Source organism: Myotis yumanensis, unplaced genomic scaffold (assembly GCF_028538775.1).
Source record: "Myotis yumanensis isolate MYYU_CA2020_CCGP unplaced genomic scaffold, mMyoYum1.0.hap1 SCAF_3, whole genome shotgun sequence".
NCBI classification, from domain to species: Eukaryota; Metazoa; Chordata; class Mammalia; order Chiroptera; family Vespertilionidae; genus Myotis; species Myotis yumanensis.
In genome coordinates, this window is record NW_027223754.1 from 214,820,882 (window position 1) to 214,845,592 (window position 24,711).

At 49.4% G+C, this 24,711-nt stretch overlaps 1 protein-coding gene and 1 pseudogene across 5 annotated transcripts in view; one reads left to right on the forward strand and one right to left on the reverse strand.

Moving 5' to 3' along the window:
- The window catches only part of PPP6R2 (protein phosphatase 6 regulatory subunit 2), a 63,575-nt gene that overhangs the window by 21,512 nt on the left and 17,352 nt on the right, over nt 1-24,711 (forward strand). For 4 of the 5 annotated variants that reach the window (XM_070411355.1, XM_070411354.1, XM_070411351.1 and 1 more), the window contains 3 exons: nt 12,559-12,801; nt 17,806-17,992; nt 24,188-24,325. In XM_070411355.1, the coding sequence (XP_070267456.1) occupies nt 12,575-12,801; nt 17,806-17,992; nt 24,188-24,325 (552 nt within the window). In that variant the 5' untranslated portion in view covers nt 12,559-12,574. Of the gene's footprint in view, nt 1-8,594; nt 10,086-12,558; nt 12,802-17,805; nt 17,993-24,187; nt 24,326-24,711 lie in introns of all 5 variants that reach the window. The other variant, XM_070411353.1, reaches the window with a different exon arrangement.
- LOC139007688 (transcription factor BTF3 pseudogene) lies at nt 3,063-3,551 on the reverse strand (annotated as a pseudogene).

Here is a 24,711-nt window from a genome sequence, read left to right on the forward strand (position 1 = left end):
CGAGACATGCCCCTGTGCCCACCACAGCCTCGTGGCCCACAGTTCCTTTCAAGGTGCATGAATTCATGCACTGGGCCCCTAGTATATGAAATATTTGAAGAAATACATATAGAATAAAAATTAGTAATGCAAAACAAAGTATCAAAGTGATCCAAGTAGAACTTTCAGAAATGAAAAAAAGTTGAAATAAAAAACTCAAGGGGGTCAGTGGGAAGGGAAAGGGGCATATGTAATACTTTCAACAATAAAGAATTATTTTAAAAAAAGAAAACTCAATATTTGTGGAGTAGACACATTAAACATGGCAGAAGACAGAATTGTGAACTGGAGTATATGAATGAAGAAGTTACACAGTGTGCAGCCTTGAGAGATGGGAGATGGAAAATGAGAATAATAATGTGTGGTAAATGTGTAGTTGGACTCCCAGAATGGAAGCACACTGTGTCCCAAGCAGTATAAATAAAGAAACATATGCCCACGCATTGGAATCGTATAGCATGAAAGACAAAAGGATCTTCAGCTCGAGGTCAGTAGCTTACAATTATTCAGTTGACAACATGTCTCATGAGTATGAGTAGCAGCCATTGAAAGTGGAATAATCCTTCAAAGGGATACAAGAACATAAATTTCAGTATAGAGAATTGTATATCAGGTATATTTTGCAAGAAAAACAGCAGTGTCTTATCTTGTTTATTAATGTTAGGCTACGGTATTTGGACTGCCTCTGTCCTTCCAGCCCTACCCTATGGAAAGCATCAAAATGGTTGGACTCCAGCAGACTGTGCAGTCACTGTGGAGAGCAGGATGGAGTTTCCTCAAACGACTAAAAATGGAACTCCCATTTGACCCAGAAATCCACTTCTAGGAATATATCCCAAGAAATCAAACACCAGTCAGAAAGGATATATGCACCCCTATGTTCATAGCAGCACAATTTACAATAGCTAAGATTTGGAAACAGCCCAAGTGCCATCAGCAGATGAGTGGATTAGGAAACTGTAGTACATCTACACAATGGAATACTACACTGCTGTAAAAACGAAGGAACTCTTATCATTCGCAGCAGCATGGATGGACCTGGAGAGCATTATGCTAAGCAAAATAAGCCAGTCGGAGAAAGATAAATAACACATGATCTCACTTATTTGTGGAATATAATGAACAACATAAACTGATGAACAAAAATAGATCCAGAGACAAGCATCGAACAGACTGTCAAACCTCAGAGGGAAGCAGGGGAGGATGGGATGGGGGATAAGAGATCAACCAAAGGACTTGTATGCATGCTTATAAACATAACCAGTGACACAGACGGGGGTGAGGGCATGTGCTGGGGAGTGGGAGCGGCTGGAGAGAGGTCACTGGGGGGAAAAGGAGACATATGTAATACTTTAAACAATAAAGAGTTTAAATTTTAAAAAATGTTGGACTCCAAAGAAAAAGAAATAAAAGAATTGGCAATATGATAAGGAAGTTCTAGACCAAAAAAAATATAACTAAAAATAAGAATCCAGAAAGGTAATTTAATCACAATGGGATGGAATCTGCCTTTGCCCTGAGGGCATTTGATGATCTGGACAAAGTGGGGCTTTGACTTTAGTGGCCTTGTAGGGTATGAACAGTAGTTAAGATCTCAGTCCTCTCAAAGGGAAAGCTTAGAGGAAACTATCCCTGTACTAAATGGGGCGTGGAAGGCTGTATCTATATCCTCCGAGTTAGGGTGAAGTATAGACATGCCTGCCCCACTCCATCCCTGCTCCCACCTGGTTATTTTTTTTACTAAATGTGGCAGGAAAAAAGTGGGAGAAGGGAAACATCTGTGGTTCTGGCTTAGCCTTTGTGAGGCTCGCTAGCCCAGGTTTACACTGCCTGGTAGTTCAGGGTAATCAAGCATGAATTTAGTGTGTTTTCTGGTTTGGTCATGCCTTCAGGTATCCTCTCTGGAGGCAGTTACTGTCATCCTAAGATGCAAAAAAAAAATCCTTACAGATATTTTATAAGGGTATTGTTAATACACAGACAAAACTGACCAAGCATATCTATATATATAAAAGCCTAAGCGACCCTTCAACTAGTAGCTATGATATGCACTGACCACCAGGGGTCAGATGCTCAATGCACAGACAGGAAACATGGGACAGACTGATGAATCTCAGAGAGAAGAGGGGAGGAGGGAGGGCAGGAAGAGATTAACCAAAGATCTTTGCTTACTAGAGGCCTGGTGCACGAATTCTTGCACTGGGCCGGTTTCCGCCCGATCACTGCAGGCCAGGCTGAGGGACCCCACTGGTGCACGAATTCATGCACTGGCCCTCTAATAAGGAAATAAGGCACCATGAGTGAAAACCAATGGAAACAGAGCCTTCAATACTTCAGATTTTGAAATTATCAGGAACAGACTATAAACAAGCATGCTTTTTATTCTTGAGGAAATAAAATATTGCCATAGCCGGTTTGGCTCAGTGGATAGAGCGTCAGCCTGTGGACTGAAGGGTCCTGGGTTCGATTCTGGTCAAGGGCATATGCCCAGGTTGTGGACTCAGTCCTCAGTAGGGGGTGTGCAGGAGGCAGTTGATTAATGATTCTCGCTCATCATTGTTTCTGTCTCTCTCTCTCCCTCTCCTGTCCTGTCTGAAATCAATAAAAATATATTTAAAGAAAGAAAGAAAGAAAATATCTTCGGGAACTATAAAAGGCGATCTACAATATTTGAAGAAGAACCAAATAGATGTCTGGAAATAAAAAATACAATACTGGGTGGGGCAAAAGTAGGTTTACAATTGTATGTGAAACAATTTTATTCTTGTGTTGTTGTTATTTTTTTATTAACCTGTTTCAAACTTTATTCCCAAGATTCTTCAGCTTAATTAGCTGCAAAGAATGATTTATGTGTAAGCAAAAACTGAAAAGAGCTGCAATGTCCAGGGGCATTGGGCTAAAAAATATCAGAGATCTAGATTTTATCAGATCCATAAACAAAATTTGAAAAAGCAGTCATAATATAAAATAAAGCAGCTCCCAGAAACTTCTTCAAGCTTATCTTCTTCAGAAGTTGACTCAGTTCAGTTTGCTTCATTCTTGGAAGCCTCATCAAAATCCTCCACGAGATCTGGAACTTCGTCATCATCATCCTCTCCAGTAGCAAGTGGCGCTTTTCCATCCACAGCTTGTTTGGGCAGAGCTTCAGCCAGTCTCCTTAACCTTCAGACTGTCCGCTGGAGCTGTTGAAGGTGCTGGGAGCATTTCTGTCAGCTGCTTTGTCTCAGCACAGCCTGTCATGGTGAAAGTGTTCCCTGCCAGCGATGCCTGAACTTCAGGGTTGTTACAGTGGATCACTGTTCCTTGGTTTGTAAACATACTTACCTCTTCAATACCAGAGATATTGTTTACCCCTGACTTCTTTAAGGAGAACTGAAGTTTTTAATCATCTGCTGTAGCTGTTCTGTGAACCCCCTTCTTTCTACGAGTGTGTTTTCTGTTCCTTTCCCACCAAAGCGCACTTGTGCCTGCAGTTTGGCGAGTTTCTCTTGGTTCATGATAGTTTCTTTCATCTTGTTGGAGAGGAAACAGGGCCGCTCGGGGGATTAAGGCTGACGCTTAGGGGGTCTAGGGCAGACCCCTGAGAATAAGCGCACACACGCAGGGACACAAGATGGCAGCTCTTATTTATTATTATTATTTTAATCCTCATCCGAGGATATTTTTCCCATTGATTTTTAGAGAGTGGAAGGGAGAGGGAGAGACAGAGTGAAACACCGATATGAGAGAGACACATCGATTGGTTGTCTCCCGCATGCCCCTGGGCAGTGCTGGGAGCATGCAACCGAGATACGTGCCCCTGACTGGAATCGAACCCGGGACCCTTCAGTCCGAGGGCTGATGCTCTATCCACTGAGCCAAACCGGTCAGGACTTCTTGTGTTATTATTAAAAATTATTGTATTTTCCACATGAACATCTATAAACCTACTTTTCCCCACCCTGTATGTGGGTTTAATATCAAATCATTTACAGTAAAGAGGAAGTCATTGAGCCAGAAAACAGGAAATCCCCCAGGAGGAAGCCTCGAGAAGATGATGGGAACACAGAGAGGTAGGCAGCATGGAGGGGAGAGGGAGTTAGAAGCATGCTTGTTTATAGTCTGTTTATGATCATTTGAGGCTCACGATGGAGGTTTTAGCCAAACCAATAAATCAGAAAAATGGGGAAAAAGATAAAAGAATTTGAATGAAAGAAACAAAACTGTTGTCATTCACTGATGATATGATTGTATATTGTAGAAAGCCCGAAACAATCTACAGATAACTTTAATCAATAATCATGTAGGAAGTTGCTGGATATAAAATCGGCTTATAAAAATATTATCATATACTACCAATAAACACATTGCAGTGAAAAAGTCATGCATATAGTAGCATTATAAACAAAAGTACCTAGAAATAAATCTAATGAAAAATGTGAAACCTCTGTGGAAAACATGGTAAGTTTTTAGAGAAATTAAAGAAGACTTGAGTAAACGGACAGATACACCCCGGTTTTGGATTGGAAAACTCATTGTTGTAAATGTGCCAGTTCTCCCAAAACCAATCTAGAAATACATCATAATTTCAATTACAAACCCCAGGGTGTGTGTGTGTGTGGAGACAGGGTCGGAGGTTGGAATTGACAAGCTGACTTTAAAATATGTGAAATGAAGGGGTACATAAAACGCAAGACATTTTTGAAGAATTCCAATTCATTCTATGGGTAAAAGATCTGGTTGAGACCTGATTTTGAAAGGCTGGAGTGCTGGTGTTCTGGTTTTGGTGGGATGCCCAGCAGTCCTGGTTTGCCCAAGTCAGTCCTAGGTTTTGCCGGTGGCCCTGGTCTCATTAGCAGCACGTCCTTCTGTCACGAGCGCCTTGGGAAGTCTCCTGCTGTCTCTGGGAAGGATGGACCACTCTAGTTTTTGTGTTTCATTGTTTGAGTTGCACACATTTTTTTCAAATATCCAGCTCCACACCAAGGAGTAGCATCTGCTGGCGGCAAGTAAATGGTGGTCAGGACGGAGCACCAGGCAGCACCAAGCCCACCTGCCTGCGTGGGGGGCTCTTCATGCAGGGGAGTCACAGCACGTAGCCGTCTTAGCCTCCTCCCCTCTTGCTGTTTAACATGAGCAGCCACATGGGTGGCTGTTGTACTCCGCCTGTTAAAACTAATGTTAAAAGGGGAGGGAATGAGCCTTGGTTAGTGTGGCTCAGTCTCACCCTGTGCACTGTGCACCCAAAGGTTGCTGTTGCTTCGATTCCCGGTCCGGACACATACCTACATACCTAGGTTGTGGGTTCAGGGAGTATACAGGAGGCAACCTATCCATGTTTTTCTCAGACATCGATGTTTCTCTCAGCCCCCCAGCCCCCTCCCCTCTCTCTAAAATCAGTAAAAAAAAAAAAAAAAAAAAAAAAAAATCCTCAGGTGAGGATTAAAACAAAAAGAAAAAAGGGGGGGGGGGAATGAACACTAATTGAGCTTATAATATGTGTCAGTGATATTACATCTCTTTTCCCAATTCAGTAAATTCAGGTATTGGTTTAGCACTTATTATCTGCCAGGTGTATTGCTTAACTCTGTAATCTTTTGGAGAAAATGTGATCATTTTATAGGTGAAAAAGCTAAAGCTCAGGGAGGTTAAGAAACTTGCTCGGATTGTATTAAGGTACAGACTGAGCTGCACCAAAAAGGTCCCAAGAAGCAGTGGCTTAAACGAGGGGGCCTGCACTTCTCTCTCACGCAGGTTGGTCTGGCAGCTCCTGCCTCAGCCCCGGGCTTTCACTTGTGGAGTCAGAGGGTGCTCTGCTTCTTGCATCTCCCGGGAGGCCGGCGGGCCAGCAGGACTCAGGAGCTCACACCAGGAAGGCCTGTGGCTCCAAGGTCACTTCTACGCCCAGCCCTCTGCCCAGAGCTTCATCACCTGACTGTAGCTGGCTGCAAGGGGAGGCTGGGAAAACTAGGCTTAAGGAGGTGGCCAAGTGCCCCCCTAAACCTCCGTCACTATTGAAGAAAGGGACAAAAGCTGGGCACAACGAGAGTCTTCCACACCTGCTGAGTCACGCAGGTGGGAGCTGTGGGGACCCCGTCCCTTTGCTCCCATCTGCTCGGCTCCTTGCCCTGCTTGCCCACTGGACCCCCCTCCCGTCTCAGCCTTTAAGAACTTGTATCAAGTTTGTTTACTGGTTGATGTGGTTAACCCACAGAGCATGTCAGCTGCATGTCCAACCTGAAGCTGTGACCCAGGTTATAGGGCTGAGAGAGACAGCCCGTCCTAAAGCAGCGCTCAGCCTGTGGTGGAGACACCCAGGTGGAGCCCAGGCCTGTTCGAGAGGCTGATTCTGCCTCTGCATTGGGCTTGGACGGTGTGTTTCCAGGAGGCTGGATCAGCGGTCACCAGCCGGTGGTCTGCAAGGTCCAGAAGGTTGGCAACTGCTGGGCTAGATGGTTCAGGCTTGCTTTGAATGCATGAGCATAGATAGTATAAACTATTGTTTTATAATCATTTTAATTTACCTCTGTGTTAGTGGCTATTTCTTCTTCTATTTTTTAAAATATATTTTTATTGATGTCAGAGAAGAAGGGAGAGGGAGAGAGAGAGAAACATCAATGATGAGAGAGAATCATTGATTGGCTGCCTCCTGCACACCCCCTACTAGGGATCAAGCCCGCAACCCGGGCATGTGCCCTTGACCAGAATCGAACCTGGGACCCTTGAGTCCACAGGCCGACGCTCTATCCACTAAGCCATACCTGCTAGGGCTATTTCTTCTTTTCACTTCTTTTAATTTTTTTGTGTTGTGTATGTTTTGTTAATCCTCACCTGAGGATATTTTTTTTCATTTATTTTTTCAGAGTGGAGGGAGGGGGAGAGACAGAGAGCGAAGTCGATGGGAGAGGCACATTGATTGGTTGCCTCCTGCATGTGCCCCGCCTGGGGCCGGGGGTCGAGCTTGCAACTGAGGTACACATCCTTGACCAGAATCGAACCTGGGACCCTTCAGTCCATGGGCTGATGCCCCAACTACTGAGTCAAAGCAGCTAGGGCTTCACTTCTGATTTTGGGTTGTTATTCATCTTTTTCAATTAGGCCATTTTTGGGGTCTCTCCCCCAGTTTAGACCTGGTCTCATTTGTTAATCAGTCGATTGTACAGATACTCACTGCTCTCCAGGGACTTGCGTCACCATTTTTCCAAGCCACATAGAGTCCCAGTCTGTGCTGGTAAAGGGTGACCATTAATCTTTGGGAGAGTGAGAAAGCCTCCTGGCTGTAGGGTTTGTCCATCCAGTGCAAACACTTCCTTCATGTTGGATGCAAGCTCCGTGTGATGCCGCTGGAGGTGGGCTCGGGGGAGCACACACTCAGCTCTGCGAGCTGTGCCCGCCGCCCAGCACCACGGAGCCCGTTCTCTGCAGCAGGTGACCTGTCTCTCTCCTCCTCTCCTTGGCAGTCAGGGTCTGTGAGGGCACCAGGTGCGGCCACTCTTCCAGGCTCTTTAGGGGGGTAACTCAGTCCTCACAGCAGTTCCACGAGTCAGGGATGCTCACTGTTCCCAGTACAAGGGGTCACATAACTGGCTTCAGGTCACACAGCCGACCCAGGACTTTGATTGTAAATCTTTTAGATTCTAATTTCTCTTAGCAACAGTCTGTACCTCCGTGTTCCTTTGTGAAGGGCTCGTTTGGAACTATATGATCACATGGCAGCATTTCTCTTTGGGACCCACCTTCAGTCTGAAGATCATGCTGACCAGAAAGAGTAAATAGAGACGTGGAACTTCAAGTTCCTTTCGGTGGCTGTTGAATAAGCATCTGGAAGATGTTGGTGATACTTTGCTAGGCGCTCCAGAGAGCCTGGCGGGCGGAGGCGTTGTCAGGGTGTGGCAGGAGTCTGACGTCTCACGTGTTGGTGCGGGGCCTGCAGTCTCATGACGACCTGAGGGGTGGGGATGCCGTGGATGTGTCACCTGGGAAGGAGAGCGAGAGCTCCCTGCGGGTGGGGCAGTGTGCGGTGCTGGGAGGGTGCTGGGACGTGAGGAGCGTTTGGAGAAGGAGTGCAGTATTTTCTGGGAGTGTTCCTTTGACATTGAAATTAGCTGCAGTGCCATTGGGATAAACTTTTAAAGGAAGCCACAGATGCGATCAGTATTTCTTAAAATGCATAGATAACGGATGGAAACGGAAATGTCCTTATAGAGGGATTTTTGACTTGATGGCATAGCAGAATGTGTTGATGTGAGCTCATAGCTATGGTTTAAGTTAATGGTTGTAAGAGTAACCTACTTTTATTTCATGTGTCATGTGGTGGTGGTAAAACAGTAGTCCTCAAATGCTGGTCTGTAATATGGGAAATGAACAAAATTATTGTAATGAGGTGAGTTTTCCTTAAAACTATATTTTTTCAAAGTGAGACATTATCCTTAATCCTGAAATGATGGCTTTCCTTTTTTTGATATTTAAAAGTCATTATTTTCTGAAATGAAGGTAATTGTAGAGAATAGTTTATTTTTTTCCTTTCTTTTCCTTTTCTCTTTTGTGTCTCTTTTTTTCTCTCTCTTTCTCTGCAGCCAGTCCTCAAACCCGGCACTGCTATGTCAGCCACACTCATGTGACATACTAAATCAGCGGTTCTCAACCTGTGGGTCGAGACCCTTTTGGTGGTCGAACGATCCTTTCACAGGGGTCACCTAAGACCATCCTGCATATCAGATATTTACATTATGATTCATAACAGTAGCAACATTACAGTTATGAAGTAGCAACGAAAATAATTTTATGGTGGGTCACAACATGAGGAACTGTATTTAAAGGGCCAGAAGGTTGAAAACCACTGCTCTAAATCCTCTGTTGCCATCTCACCGTCCTCACAGCCTCGTCACAGGGTGGGCTCCGTCTCCCGAAACCCCTCTCTCTGCTCCTCTGCCAGCTCCTCCTCATCACTCAAGCTCTGTCCTGAGTTTGCAGCGATTCAGCGCGTCCTCAGGCTCCACGTCATGCTCCTGCTGCTGCTCCCACCACACGTGCAGGCACTTCCTCTCGGAGGTCTGGAGCCCTCAGATCGGCCACGAGGGTGGATCAGCTTCTCCCAGACGCCTGTGACTGCCTCCCGGGAGTCCCTCAGGGTCTCAGTGGCAGCTGGGACGGGGAGACCTTTTCCATTTATTCTCCCCGATCCATCAGAGGAGCCACAACGGCAGCGATCGCTTACAAACGTGGTTTTTCTTCCCAGTGAGACTTGGGAGTCAGAGTTAGTCCTTGAGCCAAGAGGAGCAGAAAGGCATGAAAACAGCATTCATCTGGCCCGTCTCCCCCAGCGCCCCTGGTGACCAGGCGCCTTGTCGCGAGCAGGAAGGTTAGGGAAGAATCTTTTTTCTGAGCAGCAGGTCTCCACAGGCGCTCACACTATGCAGGAAGCCGTGTGGCACGTTCAGACACAGGGAGAGCAGACGGAGCATCACTCCTACCGGCCTAGGCTTTTCTAAATGGAAGTGAGCACAGCTGCATGAGCTCCTAGCAGGAGCCGCCTGGCCTGTGAGGCCGGGCGCTGACCTCCCCTCACTGTGAACGTCCCAGGCGGCGCCTCCTTCCCGCAGGAGGCCGTGTCCTCCACACTCCGAGGCTGTGGAGGAACCTGCCGAGTGGCCCCTCCACGGTCATCCGAGCGGCCCTTCTGCACAGCTTGCTGCAGCTCAGCACCTGCTGCTTCCCCTGGCACCTCCTTCAGCTCACGACCAGCCTCCCATCTCCACACGTTCCTCCCGCTGCCTCCTCACCTCAGCCTTCACGGAATGGAAGAGCCGGGCCTGGCCCTGGATTAGGCTTTGGCTGCAGGGAGCTGTGGCTGTGTGGCCTCGACCCAGAGCACGGACCCATCTCCTCACCAGCAATAGGCTGTTCCCTCTCATCACGCGTGTTGGCTGGAGCAGCACTTGAATTTCCTTCCAGAACCTCTTGGCCTTCACAGCAGGATCACTGTTGGGCGCGAGAGGCCTCGCTTTCAGCTTCTCTTGGCGTTGGACAAGCCTCACCAAGCTGGTCGTTTCTGCTTTTGATTTAAAGTGAGAGGTGCAGCTCTTCCTTCACTGGGCCTCCTGGAGGCCATTGTGGGCTCTGAATGGGCCTGACTTCCGTCTTGTTGTGTCTCAGGAAATAGGGGGCCCAGGAGAGAGAGAGATGGGCGGCCGGTCGGTGGAGCAGTGAGAGCACAGCATTTATCAGTTAGGTTCTTGGTCTCATACGGGGCAGTTTGTGGGCCCCAAACAATGACAGGAGTAAGGTTAAGGGTCACTGATCACAGAGCACCATGACCAGGTTTTGACAATGACAAGGTTTGTAATATTTCAGCAGCACTGAGCACAGGCTGTTGGGGAAGTGGTGCCCATGGGCTGGCGAGATGCAGGGCTGCACAAGCCTTCGTTGGTGGAATCGCAGTCTCTGCGAAGCGCAGTGAAGCGAGGTTGCCTATATTGCCAGAGATAATGAGGGGCATTTCAAAATGAACAAAGAGGCAGTTCATCAAGACATGAAATCCTAAATATGTATCCACATAATAAAATAAATTCTAAATACATGAAGCAAAAACTTACAAATCCAAAGGAGACATGAATACTTCCACAGTTATAGTTGAAGACTGCAATCATCTCTCATTATTTGATGAAAGTAGTCACAAAAGCAGTTGTCAGCTGATTTTATCAGTTATCATTATATTATTACTGTCAACCAACTTGACTGACTCCCCCAGCAGCAGAGTGAACCCGGTTTTCCAGGGCACACGCCACATTCACTAGGATGGACCGTGGACTGTGTCATAGGCAAGGCATTGGGGAGGACACTGCAGCCTGCATGCAAGTCCAGCCCACTGCTTGCTCTTTGCAGCTTGCAGACTGAGAGTAGTTTGTTTTTAAGATTATTAATTGATTTTCAGAGAGAGAGGAAGGGAGAGGAAGAGAAAGAGAGAAACAGTGATTGATTGCAGCCTCTTGCACGTCCCCTGCTGGGGATCAAGCCTGCAACCAAGGCATGTGCCCTGACTGGGAATGGAACCAGCAACTTTTCCGTGCCTGGGACCACGCTCAACTAACTGAGCCACACTAGCCAGGGATGAGAGTAGTTTTTGTGTTTTTAAAGAATTGTTAGGAAGAAGGAAAAGAACATGCAACAGAGATCCTATGGGACCTACAAAGCTGAAAATAACTCTTGCTGAGCTCTTTCAGAAGAAGTTTGTTGAACTCCATGCGAGGCCGTAAATCAAATACCAATACAGGTAAAGGAATGAAGTCACATAAGCCTGCTCTCTGAGTACAACAGAAATGAGATATCAGTAACTAAGAGCTATTTAGGAAGTCCCAAAATAATTTGAAAATTAAGCATTATATTTTAAAATCTAAGTCAAAGAAAAAAAATCACAAGGAACATTATAAATATAAAAATCTGTGGGATGCAGCTAAAGCAGTGCTTGAAAGAAACTTTGTAGCTTTAAATGCTTATAATAGAAAAAAGGTCTAAAAAATCAATGATATGACCAGGCCAGTGTGGTTCAGTGGTTGAGTGTCAACCCATGAACCAAGAGGTCCCTGGTTCAATTCCTGGTCAGGGCACATGCCCAGGTTGTGGACTTGATCCCCAGTAGGGGGAGCGCAGGAGGCAGCTGATCATGATTTTCTCTCATCATTTCTCTCTCTCTCTCTCTCTCCCCCCCCTTCCTCTCTGAAATCAATAACAAATATATATTTAAAAAATAAAAGAAATAAAAAAATATTAAAAATAAATAAATCTGAGCTTCTATCTTAAGAAGCTAGAAAAAGATGCCCTGGCTGGGTGGCTCAGTTCGTTGGAGCATCATCCCATGCACCAAAAAGTTGTGGGTTCAATTCCCGGTCAGGGCACATACCTAGGTTGCGGGTTTGATCCCTAATTGGGGTACATACGAGAGGCAACATATCAATGTTTCTCTCTTCCCCCTCTCCCTCCCTCTCAGGGCCCAGCGGAGTGTGAGGACGTGTGGCAGGGGAGGGCTGGGCATAGTGGAGGAGCCCTCTGGATGGGAGTGTGCAGAGGGCACAAGCCTGCCCCTGCTGGGCCTAAGATTGACCAGCCAGGGAGGGGCCGTCTCTCCAGCCAGAAAGGTGTTCTAAGATGTCAAAGTGTCATCTACAGAAAACAGAGTACATACGATCCAGGGACATTCGGGGAGAGGTGTCCAGTGTTCACTCTGAGGAGCCGGATGCCTGGGTGGGGCTTATGAATCATTAACTTTCTTGGGGTGCAGAGGCACGGAGACACCTCTCCTAGGGGGGCAGGGAGTGAAGGAGAGCACCCAGGGCAGGAAAGGAGCATGAGGAAGGTGGGTCAGCCAGCAGGGAACCGAGCGCTGCACGTGACGTCCCTGCTGACATGAGAGCCTGACCCGGAGGGGCGTGGGCAGAGCGGGCGTTGGGAAGAGCACCCTCTCCAGCGCTTGCCCTTATGGGGACGGACTCTGGGACCCTGTCGAGTTGCTGGGGGAAGTGACCCTCTGGTCTTTGCCTGCAGGTCTGTGGCCGTCACCATGTTCTGGAAGTTCGACTTGAACACCACGTCCCATGTTGACAAGCTGCTGGATAAGGAGGACGTGACGCTGCGGGAGTTAATGGACGAAGATGACATCTTGCAGGAGTGCAAGGCTCAGAACCGGAAGCTGCTGGACTTCCTGTGTCGGCCGCAGTGTATGGAGGAGCTGGTGAGCCTCATCACACAGGACCCGCCCCTGGACATGGACGAGAAGGTCCGCTTCAAGTATGTACTGGGCAGGGCTGCAGGGATGGCTTCCTGATGGACAAGTGAGGAGGCTGCTCCTGGGGGGTGACTTTGCATTCTGGGCTGTAGTCAGCCTACGGCGTGCTGGAGCCTGAGGGACAGTGTGCCGGAGGACAGACCCCGGCAGAGCTGCAGGTGGCTGCACCGCCATAGGGGGCGGCCCCGCCTGGTAAATGGCCACTCGGGACACGGTGGACTTTGCTTCACGTTGGGTCCTGGGCTCAGCGGAATATGTCATTAGTGACCATTCTCAGTTTTCCCTAAAATGCCCCATTCTACAGTTGACCAGGATGTCAGAAGGAAGGGGTGTGGCGAGGGTTTGGCATAAGGACTGAGGAGTTTGAGGACAGGGACCTTGCGTGACAGGAAGGGCAGAGCGGATGCAGCCTTCGGCTCTGAGGGTGCCCACTGGGGCCTGAGCAGCTCGTCAGGACAGACGGGCAGCTGGACAGTGAGTGGTGGGAGGTCTTAGAACAGGGTCAGCAAACCACGGCCTGCAGGTCACATCCTGTTTTTGTGTGACTTGCAAGCTAAGAATGGGTCTGTATTTTTAAATGGTTGTTGCACGTGAAAATGATACCAAATTCGCATCTCATTGTTCACAAAGAAAGTCCTGTTGGAGCACAAGCACATGTAACCCGTTTGTGGTTACAAGGGCAGACCCGGTGGCTCAGCAGAGACTGCCCAGACTGTCCCTGCCTGGACAGGACTGTGCTGGCCCAGCCGGTGGGGGGCAGGGAGTGCCTGTGCTGGGCGAGGCGGTCCTTGGTGAGGCAGAGCTGGTTTGTGGAGGAGCCGGGGCCTTGGCCCTCGGACCCTCTGAGGAAGGTCAGATAGAGACACTGCAGGGGATGCTCCTGCTCAGCGCGTGGGCTCAGCATCACCGTCACCACCATTCACAGCCCATCCCTTTACCCTCTCGCTCCCAGTGTGTCCTGCTTGGTGACTGTTCTGTGGTCTCCCTGTCTGGAGGGCGTTGGTGACAGGTCTGAGGGAGGAGAGCGGGGCTTGGCAGAGGGGTCCTGGAGTAGCATCCTGGGCCAGGGGAGTTTTCTAGCCCGAGTCTGGGAGAAATTAGTAACAGATAGTACAAAGCCAAGCAGACAGGGCAAGGAGGAACTGTTTGCGCTAGGGCAGTGGTTCCCAACCTTTTTTTGGCCACACCCCACCTAAGCATCTCTAAAATCCTGCTGCCCCCCGCCCCCCGCCCTGTGACATATAATTCTTATTTAAAAAGTGAACTCCTATTCACGTGGAGGAAGCCTAAAAACCCATTAACTTGGTTTAAACAGCTTCCAAAGAACATGGCATCCATGAAAGAGAAAAATGAATGGAAGGACAGTTGAAGTTCTGAGGAAGAAATCACTAAGAAATTGTTAAAAAATAATATGAAGTGATATGAAAAAATAGCAAATAAAGTCTCAAAACGTAATAGGGAACTGAAATGCATAATATGTCACATGTATATTTATAGACTGTATTTGAGGCCCCTAGAACCATAAGAAATGCAAAACATTCACTGTTAATAACTCACTCTCAAATTGCCCCCCTTAAAAATCAAATTGCCCCCCTGGGGGCCGTGTGCCCCACGTGGGGAACCTCTGCTCTAGGGGAAGGAAACAAGCAGGCAGGCAGACACCCAGAGTGAGCAGGTGCCCAGCTGTAGACCCTACATGTTCCCGCCAAGGCAAGCCCTGGGGGTGGGGCTCTCACCCATTGTGCTCAGTACCCAGGGGCCCTTGCAGTCTGCAAATTCGTGGCCTTCGGCACAGGGAACTTCTTGTGTTATTTCTTTGATAACTTTCTCCCTTCCAGTTTTCCCTCTATTCTCTCTGGGACATCTAATTGGTGTTAGACCTCCCCCGAATTGATACTTCCTTCTTATTTTTTCTCTTAATGTCTTATCTTTGCCTTTGTTCTACACTTGAGAGTTTCTTCAAATTTTATCTTCCTCCCTTTGGTTGATTTTTAAGTTTTCTACTATCATTCTTAATTTCTCATATCATAAATACAAGCCTCTGGCCCTTTTAAAAAAATATTTTTATTGATTTCAGAGAGGAAGGGTAAGGGAGAGGGAGAGAGAGATAGAAACATCAATGATGAGAGAGAATCATGGATTGGCTGCCTCCTGCATGCCCCCCACTGGGGATCGAGCCTGCAACCCGGACATGTGCCTGGGACCCTTCAGTCCGCAGGCCGACGCTCTATCCACTGAGCCACACCGGGTAGGACAAGCCTCCAATTCTTGTTCACGGATGCTGCCTGAGTGTGTAGTTTCTGGGCAGTTTCCTTCTGTTCTCCACACGCTCTCCCTGTTCTGCCCTGTTTTCTGGTGGGTGGTGGTTTGATCAGCACTGTGTTCCTTTCAAGAGGCACTACAGCCTGCATAGCATGTGGGTCTGAGTGGGGCTGCTCACCCTGCCTTCCTGTGGGTGGCAGGTGCCCACACCAGGGAGGACGACAGCTGGCTGGCATTTCTCTCCGTCCCATCAGTTTCTCCAGAAAAAATCCCTCCAGCTCCTACCTGTGGGTGTCAACCTGTCATGCCCTGAGTCAGGAAGAGGGGCTGGGGGACCCCAATGTTTTTTGTACCAGGCCTTGTTTGTGGTACAAGCAGCCTTGAGTCAGGAGCTGCTCTGGACCATGTTTTCCTGGGAAGAACCTCCGGGCCTGGGCGGCGGCAGCAGGGAGGGGCTGGAAGTGTCACTGCTCTGAGAGTTCCCTCCTCCCTGACCTGCGGGCTGGCTGCCACGCCTCTGTGACTAGCTGAGGCTCACATTTTATAAACTACTAACGCAGTTCTTTTCTTGAAGAATCGTGTAAAATACTGATAAAGCCCAGCCGAGCGTCGATCAATGAACCAAGAGGTTATGATTCGATTCCTGGTCTGGGCACAAGCCTGGGTTGCGGGCTCGATCCCCAGTGTGGGGCTTGCAGGAGGCAGCCGATCTGTGATTCTCCTTATTGATGTTACTATCTCTCTCCCCCTCTCCCTTCCTCTCTGAAATCAATAAAAATATAATTAAAAATAAAAATAAAGTACTTATAAAAATCACAGTCCCTCCACCTCACCGTGCCTGAGCCTGCCCCATGTGTGAGTGGTGGCCTGTGCCATGCCAGCACGACCAAGGGTGATCCCGAGTGGGGGGGTGAAAGGATTAAGGAAAGACAGACAAGAGAATAATAGCTGGGTCTCGGTGGGATGCTGCTCCCTGATGAGGAGACAGCGCCCGCGCCCACAAGCCGTGTCTTTATTTTATAGCAGATGCCACGAGGCAAAGTAGGGGCGTGATCAAGTTGTTTACAGCGTTCTCGTGAGTTTCATCCTCACTTAACTACATGCACCCGAACTCTATCACAAGGCACGTGGAGCTACGTGTTCGGACCCTAGGTTCAAGCTCACACCCACAGCCGTTGGCTATAATTGTGCTGGGAGGGCCCTGCCCTCCCGCTGGGACTTGCACGTGGCAGTGAGAGGACCCTGTCCTTTCATTAGTCCGAGGCTTGAACCTGGGCAAACACCGTAACCGCGCCCCACAGTGGCCTGTGTGTGCAGGGGGACTGGGGCCTTCCTGTTGGCTCTGGGAGAGCTTCCTGGAGGGAGATGTCTGCTTGCTGGGCCCAGTTCTGTCCTGCACTCGGTGCATCTTCTTGTTTGGAGACCGGTGGACACCTCTCTGCTGGCATGACGTGGGGCTTTGCTCTGGCCCAAGGCTGCTGACCTGGCCTCCTGCCCTGCACTCAAGCACGCCCTCTGGCCTCTACTCCTGGCGGCCGTGCGCTCTCCGCCATGCTGGTTATCACAGCTCACGCTTGCAGTGCTGAGCCACCTCCTCTGATCCTGGTCACAATCCCCAAGGTGGTCGCTGGCCACCCCTCCCTAGAACTGACCACACCTCTGTCTGAGCCCCCCTCTCAAGCCGGGGCCTGCTTGTTAACTGCCCACGGCTGGGCTGCCTGCGGATCCGCAGGTCCCTCACGCCTGCTGCGCACCCGGCACCGTTTCTGGTTGAGGAGAAGCTGTCTCTGGGCCGATGAGGAACATGGCTCCACAGCCAGATTGAGGTCTCCACCAGCTGTTTCCTCAAGAGCCTCAAACCCAGGACCCTCTCACTGATCCAGGGCCACCTGGGCTGGGGCCTGTGCTGGGGTCTGTGCGGAGGGTGCGGGGAGGCTGTGCTGGGGCCTGTGCTGGGGCTGCCAGGAGCAGGGAGTCGCAGTGGCTGACTTGATGCTGCTTGGCTTTATGCACAGCCTTGTGGGGAGGTGGCCACTCACCTCGTGTGCAGATGAGGAAGCCCCGGCACAGAGATCAGGCCATGTGTCCCACGTGGTGCCAGGTGTATGCCGCCAGCCCACAGGATGCTCCCCCTGAGTCCCTGCCTCCTCTGGGCCAGGCATCGTCACCTGCGTTCCCCAGCTAAGGCCCTGGGTCACAGGCTCAGTCCTGGATGAGCAGATGTTGGGTGGGTGTGCCTGGAATGAGGTGAGGATTATTTCATATCTGGTCACTTTTATCAAATGCATAGGACATAGTTCATGTATATCGGTGGTATTCCTGGTGATATTGTGCTTTGCCTCCTCATAACCAGGACATCACTGTAAGCTTCAGTCCAGGGCAGACGGGACCGTGCTTGTGGATGTGCAGGGACAGGAAGGGCAGGGAGAGGGAGGGAGGACAGCATGTCTCCGTAGCTGTGATGGTGACAGGAGGTGAGAGAGTTGCAGGTGAGCTCGAGAGCAGAGCCTGGAGAGAGTGCAGGGCACGAGGTCCAGCAGGTGGTGGTTACAGATGTGGCCTTCCAGTAGTCCGACAGAAGTGCCGGTCATCTGAGGCCTAGTGCATTTTTGTTCTGGTCAGAGGTTTGTCAGTGTTTCCCTCTTGCCCGTGGATCTGCACCCTAAGGGCAGATTATTTAAGCTGTTTCCCGAGAGTTGGAGAAGTCTAATTTCACCTCCAGTTGCTGGCGTTGTGCCCTGTAGGTACCCGAACACGGCCTGTGAGCTGCTGACGTGCGATGTGCCGCAGATCAACGACAGGCTGGGTGGTGACGAGGCTCTGCTGAACCTCCTCTACGACTTCCTGGACCACGAGCCGCCTCTCAATCCTCTGCTCGCCAGTTTTTTCAGCAAGACCATTGGCAGTCTCATCGCAAGGAAGACGGAACAGGTAAAACGCCAGCCATGCCCTTGTGGTCGGGGTGGTTGGCCTGGAGGATGCCCACATAGCTCACTGCCAGCCATCGCGGCGCGACCGTGTCAGCAGGCAGGGGAACAGTGTTCCTGGCTGTGTCGTGGGACTCGGGAGCAGTGTGGGCGGCTGATCTGTGAGTTGGAGTTTGACTAAGAAGGTGGCTTCCCAAGAAGTATTTCTGCTGCCGGCTCTGGAATCGCTGTGCTTCCCACCACCCCTGGGAACCACACAGGACGCCAGTCACAGGCGTGAGGCTCGGGACATACCGCGTCCTGGCAGGATTGTGGCTGTCCGTCTTTTTTTTTTTTTTTAATTAAATCTTTATTGTTCAGATTATTACAGTTGTTCCTCTTTTTTCCCCCCATAGCTCCCCTCCACCCAGTTCCCACCCCACCTTCTGCCCTTACCCCTGCCATTGTCCTCATCCATAGGTGTATGATTTTTGTCCAGTCTCTTCCTGTACCCCCCACACCCCTTCCGCCTTGAGAATTGTCAGTCCACTCCCTTTCTATGTCCCTGATTCTATTATATTCACCAGTTTATTCTGTTCATCAAATTATTTATCTTCTTAAAGGATACCTTTCAGCATTTCATATAATACTGGTTTGGTGGTGATGAACTCCTTTAGCTTTTTCTTATCTGTGAAGCTCTTTATCTGACCTTCAATTCTGAATGATAGCTTTGCTGGGTAAAGTAATCTTGGTTGTAGGTTCTTGGTATTCAGCACTTTGAATATTTCTAGCCACTCCCTTCTGGCCTGCATAGTTTCTGTTGAGAAATCAGCTGACAGTCGTATGGGTACTCCCTTGTAGGTAACTAATTGTTTTTCTCTTGCTGCTTTTAAGAGTCTCTCTTTGTCTTTTGCTCTTGGCATTTTAATTCTGATGTGTCTTGGTGTGGTCCTCTTTGGATTCCTTTTGTTTGGGGTTCTCTGAGCTTCCTGGACTTGAAAGTCTATTTCTTTCACCAGGTAGGGGAAGTTTTCTGTCATTATTTCTTCAAATAGGTTTTCAATATCTTGCTCTCTCTCTTCTTCTGGCACCCCTATAATTCGGATGTTGGTACGCTTGAAGTTGTCCCAGAGGCTCCTTACACTATCTTCATATTTTTGGATTCTTTTTTCTTTTTGTTTTTCCGGTTGGGCATTTTTTGCTTCTTCGTATTTCAAATCTTTGATTTGATTCTTAGGATCCTCTTGTCTGCTGTTGGATCTCTGTATATTATTCTTTATTTCAGTCAGTGTATGCTTAATTTCCAGTTGGTCCTTTTTCATATCCTCGAGGGTCTCACTAAATTTATCAGCGGTTTCTAGAAAATTCTTGAAAAACCTTATAACCGTGGTTTTGAACTCTATAGCCAGTTGTTTGCTTTCCTCCATTTCTGTCATTTGTGACCTGTTTCTTTGTCTCCGCATTTTGGCTGCTTCCCTGTGTTGATAGAGTGGTTTTGTGTGCTAGGTATCCTATAGAGTCCAGTGGCTCAGCCTCCCCAATTACCTAGGGTGGACACTCTTGGTGCACCGCCTTTGTGGGCTGTGTGCACAGTCTTGTTGTAGTTAAGCTTTGATTGTTGTAGGTATCACTGGGAGGAATTGACCTCCAGGCCAATTGGCTGTGAGAATCAGCTGTGTCTACAGTGGGAGAACTTCTGTGCTGGAGACACCCTTCTGGGGCAAGACTTGCTTCAGTGGGGCTTTGGTGCTCCCTGAGTCTGCCCCCTGAGTGTGTCCCTTATGGATCTGAGGAGTTGTAATCTAGATGGTCCACTCTGACCACTGGGTACACTGGCTCCTGGATCTAAGGAGGTGTTAATTTAGCCTCTGCCTGAGGCTACCCAGCAGGAGCTATGGAGACATCTGCAGATTCCTCTTCTTTGTTTGGAGTTTGGAGGTGCCCCGATGAGGCCCAACTGTGAAGCAATGCAAGCTGCTGTGGGGCCGTGGGCCTTCTTTTGGATGTTCTGTGTCTCTCTGACCCAGCTGCAGTTAGTTAGATAATTTTCAGATTGCAAAGGGCCAGGGCATTCATATGCAAAAGCCTCTGGGCACAGCTTGGGTGGGGCGGGATCTCAGGGAATCAACAGGGTGGAGCAAACAGCTATGGCTGATCCTCAGCCCTGCCCTAAGAAGACCGGGGTCTCACTGTTCCGCGGTGATCACTGCAAGCGCCTCTGAGAGAAAGCCGCCCTCGAGTTCTGCCCGATGCCAGACAGTCCAGTTTCTCTCCCTATGAGTCTGGGTCCCCAGAGACTCGCCCAGAACTGGCGTTCAGAGCAGTCGGGAGCTTGTGTCTCCCTCCCGATTGAAAAAGACAGCTGGGTCCTCAGTTGCCAGCCCTTTCTACATGCGCCTCCGTACCTCTGCACTTTACTTCCGCACCTCCTCTGAGTCTCAGTGTGCTTTTCTCTTTCCTTCTAGTTGTAGAATTTCCACTCAGCCAGCCTTCCTGTGGTTCTGGATGATGTCTGTTTTGTCTTTTAGTTGTCTTTTTGAAGTGGTTGTGCGAGGCAGCAATTTCCGGTGTTTACCTATGCCGCCATCTTGGTTTCAGTCAGCTGTCCGTCTTTGAAGGCATGTTGCTCCATCTGTGTGGTGGTCAGTGACTATGTCTAGGGCACTTACTGTTTTAAAGCAAATTAAAAAATCTTCTGGTAATCAGCTTCTGTGAAATAGTGAGTGACTCCTTTTCACCCAGCTGAGCGTGTGTCTTCCTGGAGTCCGTGATGCTTGTCTCACATCCAGCAGACACCTGCTTCAGTGCCTCCCCCTCTGCAGACAGAGCAGACGAGAGCCTTGACCTGCGGCACAGCTGCAGAGCAGGCTTTCTCTCATCCCGGGCCCCGCCCAGCATCCCCGGGGCCTGTTTCAGAACAGTTCCCAGTTAGCATTTCATTCCTGTAAGTACATCTCTAAAATGTAAGGACGTTTTGAATATAGCTTCAGGAGGGACAAGACTCTGCTGAGCAGATCCCACGATCACACCCCACAACTGCTAACCATGATTGTTTGGTGTCATCACGTACGAGGCAGGGAACAGACCCATATGCTGTGTCTGCCTGGAGCTCTGAGAGGAGCAGCCCCGGCAGAGCAGGTGGGCGGGAGGAGACCCTGTGGCATGTGGAGTCTTCAGTGGACTGTCCCCTTCATGGGGTTGTAAATCGGAGATTTGCAGGGGACCTCAGGGGACTGTCTCACCTCAGGTGCTTTTTGGAAACTGGCGGAGGATGAGTAAAGACGGGGGTGCTGGTGCCGTGGTGCAGCAGTGAGTCTCGGTCCCGGGAGGAGCGGTGCTGCTGGTGGGGCTGGCGCTGGCACGGAGGGCAGGCCGGGGTTCACAGACGTCCTGCCCGCCTTCCGGCCCAGTGCCTGCACACATGTGTTCACCTTCCAGACACTGTCTGAATTTCCCTGCTGCTTATAACACTTCCGTCTTCTTCCCTTACCAGTAGTATGGACTGCAATCTTAAAAAATATTTTTTCTACTGACAAAGGTAACACATTTATATGAAATTCAAATAAGACAGAAATACAGAAAACAGTCTTATGTAACACTCCAGAGGTAACCACTGTTGATTTATAATTTAACATTTTTTCACATTATGTGCCCAGCACCCAAACTCAGATCATCTTCCATCACCTTTACACCCCTACCCCTTCCCTCTGATGACCACCATACTGTTGTCTGTGTTTATGAGTTTGCTCTACATCCCACATCATGAGAGAAGTCATATGGTTCTTAGCTTTTACTGACTGGTTTCGCTAGCACAATATTCTGAAGGTTCATTCATGTTGTTGCAAATGGTAGTATTTCATCTTTTCTTATGGCTGAGTAATACTCCATCGTATATGTGCCACAGCCTCTTTATCCAGTCCTCTATCCAAGGACACTTCTGTTTCCATGTCTTGGGCACTGTGAATAATGCTGTCATGAACATAGGGCTGCATATCTCTTTGTAAAGAAATGTTTTCAAGTTTTTCAGGTAGATACCCAGAAGAGGGATTGCTGGGTCATATGGTAACTCTATTCTTTTTTATTTTAATTATTTTTTAAATCCTCACCTGAGGATATTTTTTCCATTGCTTTTCAGAGAGGGAGGGAAGGAGAGAGAGAGAAAAAAAAAACATCAATGTGAGAGAGACACCACCTCCCGCACATGCCTTGACTTGGGGCTGGGGGCGAACCTGCAACCCAGGTATGTGTCCTTGACCGGGAATCAAGCCGACAATCCTTTGGTGTGAGGGCCGACACTCTAACCATTGAGCAATACCAGCCAGGGCGGTAACTCTATTCTTAATTTTTTTTAGGAACCTCCATAGTGGCTGCACCAATTTACATTCCACCCAAAAGAGTTTCATTTTCTTCACAACCTCTCCAACACTTGTTATTACTTGTCCTGTTGAGAAAAGCCATTCTAACAGGTGTATCTCATTGTAGGTTTCATTTGCATTTCCCTAATAGCTAGTGAAGTTGAGCATCTTTTCATATATTTGTTGGCTATTTGTATGTCTTCTTGGGAGAAGTGTGTGTTCAAGTCCTCTGCTCATTTTTTTAAAAATATATTTTATTGATTTTTTTTACAGAGAGGAAGGGAGAGGGATAGAGAGTTAGAAGCATCGATGAGAGAGAAACATCTATCAGCTGCCTCCTGCACACCCCCTACTGGGGATGTGCCTGCAACCAATGTACATGCCCTTGACTGGAATCGAACCTGGGACCCTTCAGTCCACAGGCCGACGCTCTATCCACTGAGCCAAACCGGTCAGGGTCCTCTGCTCATTTTTTAGTTGGTTTGATCCCCAGTCAGGGTGCATACGGGAGGCAATTGAGCGATATTTCTCACATTGATGTCTCTCTCTCTCTCTCTCTCTCTCTCTCTCTCTCTCTCTTTCTCTCTCCCAATATCAATAAAAACATATCCAGGGGTGAGGATTAAAAAAAAAAAGTTCTATGCATTTTATTACCTGTGTAGGGTTGTGTCTCCACCATCACAGTCAAGTACCGAACAGTTCCAAACCACCAGGGTCCTTGGTGTGGCCCTTTTAACTGCTCCCACCTTTCTCCTGCCCGTACCCCGTCACTCATCCCCAACCCCTGGCAACCAGTGATCAGTTTCTATTTCTAAAATTGTGTTATTTCAAAACGTTCAGTTAAATCATATAATACATAGCCTTTGGGAATTAGCTTTTTTTCTTTTTCAGCGTAATTCCCTGTAGCGTCCTCCAAGTTGTGTGTTTCACTAGTACAGTAGTGTGCCATGGCATATGCACACCACAGTCTGTTTATCTCGGCTGATTTCTGAATCTCGGTAGTGATGTCCCTCGTATCATTCCCAATAATCTTTCTCTAGGAGCTTAATCGTTTCAAAGAGCCCTCCTCCCACCTCTTCCTCTCCTCTTTGTCCTGTGCCCCCCTCTCCCTCTTTCTCCTCTGTTCCTCCTCCTCCCCTTCCTCCAGCTCAGAGTGTGGCTGACCTCCCCCAGCGGGGGCTTCTTCTCTGAGTCCCATTGTTCCCAGTGGAGCCCTGGGTCTGCCCAGCACAGTGACCTGCAGACACACAGCCAAGAGGGACTCTGCCCAGACTGCTTCCTTCACCTGCTCGCTCACCTGCAGCCCCCTCTGAGCAGCCCACCCAGTGCTGGCTGCGGCGCCCCTCTCCCCCGGTGGTTTCATGCTTCATGCTTAGCTGTTCTCATCTTGTTGACGTGGCCACCAGCCAGCGCACATCCCTGCCTCTTCCTTTCTGAAGCCTCGGTCCTGGCTCCCTTCCCCCACGCATGGGCCTGTGGTGACTGGCCGGCTCGTGTGCTCTGTGCTCTCCAGGTCGGCGTCCTGGCAGCTCTGTCCATTCTGTTGAGGAAACTGGAGCCAGCGGGTCCCGAGTGGCTGCTGTGCACAGGCTGCTGTGTGGTCTCACGTGGGCATTGGTGTCATGTTCCCATGGAGGCTCACCTGCAAGCAAACCTGTTGTCCTGCCCCCGCCCCCACCTGTAGGACGGACTTCCTGTGTTCAGGTCTCTGCTGTCCTTGCAGAGGCTTTCTCACAGCTTTTTAGGTCTTCCCATGTTTCTGCTCGGCATGATGGGAAAGTCACCTTTCTCATGAGTGATCTCCCTCCAGGGGCATCTCATGGTGTGGGGCTGGCCCGCTTGCTTACCCGGGTGTTTGGCTTCAGGTGATTGTGTTCCTGAAGAGGAAGGATACGTTCATCAGCCTGGTCCTGAAGCACATCGGCACCTCGGCCCTCATGGACCTGCTGCTTCGCCTGGTCAGCTGCGTGGAGCCTGCTGGGCTCCGGCAGGAAGTCCTGCGGGTGAGTGTGTGGGCCCCGCTCTCTGGTGTGCCTGCAGATTCGAGATGGTGGTCACAGCCTGCACAGCAGGCTGGACCGAGTGAAGGGGCTCCGCACTGGCGTGCCGGGCACTCGCCGCTTCCCACGCCGCTCGCTCGGTGCCTCCCTCTGGGGCCGTTGGGCTCTTGTCAGGGCTGGTCTGGACTCTGCGCCTTTTCCATTGTCCTTTCTCCGTCCGTTCAGAAGCAAGAGCAGCACGTTCCTTCTCCCCCGACTCCGGTGCCTCTGCTTTCCTCACCGCCCAGCCCCGCCCCATGGTCAGGCAGGAGCTCCGGGCGGCTCTGTGCCCTGCAGACTTGAGGAAGGCAGAGCAGGCGGACTCCATGCAGGGAAAGGGCAGAGACCAC